This window comes from Myotis brandtii, unplaced genomic scaffold (assembly GCF_000412655.1).
Source record: "Myotis brandtii unplaced genomic scaffold, ASM41265v1 scaffold2251, whole genome shotgun sequence".
Classification (NCBI taxonomy): domain Eukaryota; kingdom Metazoa; phylum Chordata; class Mammalia; order Chiroptera; family Vespertilionidae; genus Myotis; species Myotis brandtii.
This window is the reverse complement of record NW_005358443.1, coordinates 70780-76534: the sequence shown is the minus strand read 5'-3', so window position 1 is coordinate 76534 and position 5755 is coordinate 70780. Positions and strand designations below refer to the sequence as shown.

Below are 5755 nucleotides of genomic sequence, written 5' to 3'. Positions count from 1 at the left end.
CTCTGGCGGGGTGGCTGCTCATGCTGCCCGCTCTCGCTGGGGTGACCCAGGATGCCAAGCCTTCCCGCCCACTCTCCGACCGGCTCTGTGGCTCCGGCTGGTGCTGCTGTCTTTGTCGCATCAATTTGCATATTCCCTCCTTATTGGCTGTGGGCGTTGCCATCTTTACCGTGAAATGATGGTTAATTTGCATATTACTCTTTTATTAGATAGGATGGCCTTAGGTCACTCATTTGCCCTCAATCTTCTCTCCAATTTCTACAACTATAAAATGGGAATATGAATTTCTACACAACACTTCCCTGCTGTGAACTTTTCCTTAAGTAATACAAACCACTTTGATTTTTCATTTATCAGAACTCTTCAACATAGTTCTTGTTGTGATCAAAGATGTTGGCCCATGATAAGTTTCAATTGAGTATTTTATGTCATAACTGTCTCTGTTGCAAGGATAAACATCAACTAAGATGTAAAGTACAATGTGCCACACAAAGAGGAGATCATTATCACTCAATATCCATCTCCTGGGGATCACATGATCTGAAGGCCAGTCTGGGACTCAGGGTAAGGGACTGAGAGCTGCTGCCACTTCTGCTCTCAGAATCTTTATTACTCTTCTTGGACCTCTTAGAGAAAGTGCCTGGGCTGCTGATATAGAAGAGCAGGTCATATGGGCTAGGCAGGCTATAACACAAGCCATTTGCAGGCACCTCATTCTGTGGCCCAATGCCCAAACATCCCCCTCCATGCCCTTCTCTCCAAATATCCTAAGTATTTTCTTCTGCTCCTACCCCTCTACTCTAACCACCTGCTGGCTCAGGGCCTAATGGGGAACAGTGACTTACTGGATTCCCAGAGAGAGCAAAGACCCAGACTCTGAGCAACAACCAAAATATCCAATTTTCAACCTTCACCCAACCACTGCCCGATTCATAGGCTCCCTCTCCACTTAGCTGACTTCCATTTCAAGTTATAACTATCAGCAAACCTTTCCTGATTCCTCTGGCCCTCATCTCTCTTTTTTTCATATCACCAAACAAAAATTGCATTTATTTTCATATATATACCTATTTTTACTACTTAGCAGTGATCTATGATTCTTTGGTATGGTATATCTTCTCAAAGTAATTATAAATTTCTTGAGGGACACTTTTCCTTCTCTGGTTTACTCAAGGTCCAGCCTAGCACATAATGAACCTCTATTAACTAGAAATGAACCAACATGAATTAAATTGGAGGTGTGAGATGTGGGGAGGGCCTATGAGAAGGAAGAGGACTAACATCTATTCATTATTTGTTGATTATGTATGTGCCAGGCTATCTGCTAGATGATTTATATCCTTCATCCACACTAATAATGACAGATATTATTATTATTATTATTATTATTATTATTATATACATGAGAAAACTCAGACTTCAGAAAGCTAAAACCTTTGGCCATGTGGTAAGGAGATGACTCCAGTACTACTTGATTCCAAAGCCCATATTCAAAGATTGGTAACAGCATGAATTCCTATTAGCAAAGTGGTTATATTAAATAAATTATGATATTCCTATATTAGGCAATACTGTGCAGTTATAAAAACAGAGTGAGGACTTTATAGATTTAATGTGTAATAACATCCAATATATATTTTGAAGCATAAAAGGCAAAATGGAGGATAATGTAAATTATAGGTTACCATTTGTGTTTTAAAAATAGAGTGTATACACACACGTACAATTGTTTGTACATATACAGAGTATTTCCAAAAGGACACACCAGGTAACATTGGTGGCCTATCCAGAGGGGACCAGGGTAGCTGGGAGACAGGGGTGGGAGAGAGACTTTTCACCATTGTACATCTTGAATTTTGACTAATATCAAATAAATAAAATTGCATTTATTAAAGTATAATACAATCTCTTTCCACAAAGCAATGCCTGGGGATTGACTTGGAAAAGTTCTGGGAGAGGCCTAGCCAGTTTGGCTCAGTGGAAAGAGCTTCTTTCCCGGGGTCCATTCTTGTCAAGGACACAAACCTCTGTTGCAGGCTCCTCCCCAGCCTGGGCCCTGGTCCAGGTGTGTGCAGTAGGCAACCAATTGATGTGTTTCTCTCACATCAATATTTCTCTCTCTCTTACCCTCTCTCACTCTCTCTAAAAAAAATAAAATAAATCAATGGAAAAATATCTTCGGATGAGGATTAAAAAATAAAAAGTTCTGGGAGAGATAAAGTGGTCAGTATGCCAGTGACTGAATTGGGGAACTCCCAGGGTGCCAGAAGCCCCATCCCTTGCACCCATTTCCCAAAACCCCAGTTGTTCCTCTAATTGAGCAACCTCCACTATAATAATCATCTTTCCATAATGCTGATTGAGGTCACATCTCTTCAAATATAATACCAGAAGGGATAGGATCAGGTGGTCTCTAAAATGCCTTCCAGCTCAGACCTTTAAAACACTGAAAATCAAGATGGTAAGTCCTAGTATATTTGAAGTCTTAGTTTCAAAGAAGGTCTTAGGGATTTTGATTGTTGTTTGTAACAAAGAAGAGAAACATTTCCATTCTGATTTGCCTCTTAAATGGTCTTAATAAGGGCTCCCTAAGTTGTCACTAAAATATTTGCTCAAAATTCCTGTTGCATTCCTTCTTCAGGCCTTGGCCTTCTGTGACCTATGTTTCCAGGACTATCTTGTTTAGAACACAAGGAAATTGGTCCATTCCAAAACTGAATACAAATGAGCAAGGCCCTTTCTTATGTTTAAAGATCCCTGGTCCAGACCTTCTGACCCTAAATATCCTTTTCCTTCTTCCTCACTACCTTCAGGAGAACAGAGGCTATGTGAGAGACCCCAGGAGGAAGTGACACCCTAACTCCACCCAGCATCCACCTCCAATTCCTAGCAATTCCTACTAAAAACCTCAGGCCTTGACTCTTAGAGAGATCTGTGAGCTCCTGCCAAGAGCTATAAATATTTCAACATTCCTTGTTTCCTTGAATGTATATGGCCTGGAATTTGGTCCCTCTTCTCCCTGCACTCTTAGAAAATGGGGAACAATAACAAAAAGAACACAGCCAGTCCTTAGCTACAGTATAGAAGAATGCAGAAGAATGCAGAGGGGAGATGGGGATGGAATGGAGTGGGGAGGTAGAAGGTAGGGAGGAGGGGTTAACTCCTCTTCCAGACACATGTAGAGAAAGGTATAGCTACTCAATTTCTAGGGGCTGGGTAAGGTTACTGGATAATGACAACAACATTACCTCCTTCCCAATTATAAAGGTCTTTCACCTACACAATCTCATTTGACCTTCATAGTCCTAAAAAAATGAAATACTATTAATCTCATTGTACAGATGAGAACTGAAGCTTTGAAAGCTGATATGACGTCTTTAGGGCTAAACAACTAAGAAGAGACAGTTTCTCTAGCCATTTTTGGACCCAGAGATCATGACTCTGGGTAGAGGAAGATGACATGACTGTTGAACTTTTGTTTACTAAATTCTTTCATGGTCATCTCTTTTTATCCCTTAGTCATAGGATACTCTGAGGCTACAGGAATGAAAAAACTCTGTAGCAGTCCCCCTTGGTAGCTACTCCTCCTGAATCTTTACTATGCATTAAGAAATATCCAAAAGCAGGAGTTCTGGACTCAGACTCTGTGGGTTCAAATCCTGGCTCAGCCATTATTAGCTATATGAGCATAAACAAGTTAACTTCTGTGCCTCTGTCTCTTTACATGGGAAATGGTGAAAATAATGGTACCTACCTCTTAGGGTTGTTCAGAATTAAAATGAGTTGGTACATGTAAAGTGGCACAGAGTTGATTACTAAATGCTAAATAAGTGTTAGCTATTATTATTATTATTACTAGTGACCCAGTGCATGGATTCATGCACATTGAAAGGAAATTAATTAGAAGGTGGCCAGTGGGGTGGGACTGGGTAAAATGGGCCAGACATGCCTTGGAGCCAACTTCCCATGGTCCCTCTCCAGCTGGCCACACCTCGGGTAGCGCTATGGCTTGGAGGGCATCTGCAGAGGGAGCGGGGTCCCTCTGGCAGGTGGGGTCCCTAGGCCTGGCCTGTGGAGATCAAGCCAAAACCAGCTCTCCGAAATCCCCTGAGGGGTCCTGGAGTGCGAGAGGGCACTCTGCAAAGTTGCTGTTGTACAGGGTGTGGAACGCAAATGCAAGTGTACAGTAAACAAGATTTGGGGCTGACAGTGCCCCAGAAACAACATAACCCATGGCTAAAGGTGGAATCGTGCAGCCCCTCAAGGAATCAGGGTCCCTCCTCTCTGGTTTTGGGGTGAGTCACCCAAGAACCGCCCCTGCCAAGTCACTGCAGCTCAGCAGCTCCTGCGTTGAGTCTCTGCCCCCTGATGGTCAGTGCACATTGTAGCTACCAGTCAGATAGACACTTAGCATATTAGCCTTTTATATATATAGATACTTAACAGAAGTAAATGTAAAAAAAAATCACACTGTAGAATGCAGCAGAGCAGTTATCACTAGGATGTGTGCTTTGCATCTTTTCCCCAATAGCAAGGAAGGGTTATAGAAAGTCATCTCCATACTTCTTCTCAGTCCCCTTGGGATTAGTGCCAACCCCACATGAGAGGCATGCATGGGAAACAGAAGAGTTTCTTCTTTGTGATAAGCTCAGTGACTGAACCTGTTACCTCAGTCTCATAGATACTAAGTTCTAAGCAACTGCGCTAATTGACCCAGACAGACATAACAGAGCTATACACACGTACTCACAGGTCCGGACACATGAGTGCATGCACATACCCTTTCAACCTGGGTAAGAGAATGTGCAGGCAGATCCACAAGATAAGCTTGGCAAACATACTGATGGAGACTTCTTGTTTAGTGACATTTCCCTTCAGCTGCATAGAACCAGAGAAACAACTAACCTGAGAACTTCACTTCCCCTCTCTCCACCACCACTGGAGGCACTTATGAATCTAACTGGGACTTGAGTATCCATTTCCTCCCTTCTTCAACTTCTTTAACAACAATTTTACAATATTTTTTTTTTACAAGAAGAGAGATGATAGTGGCTCAAATAGAATGAAAACTTCTATTCTATCCAGAATTCCTGAAGCTACTGAAACTCAATCTGAACTCTCTGGAGATACAGTTGGCCTAGGAGATGAGGAATAATGAGAGTGAATATTTGAAGAGAAAGGGGTACAACTGACCAAGACATTTTCTAATACTATTGGAGAAGACCTACTACAATACTATCTGCTTGGCTGGGGCCCTGGGGCTATGTAAAGAAAAGGTGTGAAAAAGAGAAAAAGGGTTTCATAGCAGATATCTTACTGCAAAAATCCAGCGGTGATGGCTTCCACACTCTTGAGTGCCCCATAGAAAGTCATCCTTCCCCCATAAAGTGGAGAATAAGACAGAGGAGAAAGTGAAAAAAAAATGGCTCTGTGAGATGTGTAGGATTGGGCCTGAGATCCAGTCTAGAGTTGGGCCTGTGCAACATCCAGAACCCCAGCTGTTCCTCTAATTGAGCAAGGAAAAAAAGAAAAAAAAGAACAATACTGGGAGGAAGGGAAGTGCCTTATCTAGCAAATGTGATACAAATGCACCATGAAAGCAGAAGGAGCCAAGAAAATATGTGGTTTGCCCAGAACAAAAGACTTAAACAGAATGAAAGTGAAGGGATGGAAAACATTTTTCTAGGCAAATAGAAATGAAAAAAAGCTGGGGTAGCAATACTCATATCTGACAAAATAGACTTCAAAGTGAAGG

At 41.9% G+C, this 5755-nt stretch overlaps 1 protein-coding gene across 1 annotated transcript in view; it reads right to left on the bottom strand.

The window, feature by feature from the left end:
- Positions 1 to 767: 767 nt before the first annotated feature.
- The window catches only part of LOC102251312 (monocarboxylate transporter 8-like), an 18806-nt gene continuing 13818 nt past the window's right edge, over positions 768 to 5755 (bottom strand). The window contains exon 3 of the mRNA XM_005866236.1: positions 768 to 793. Coding sequence (XP_005866298.1) covers positions 768 to 793 — 26 coding nt within the window. The remainder of the gene's footprint in view (positions 794 to 5755) is intronic.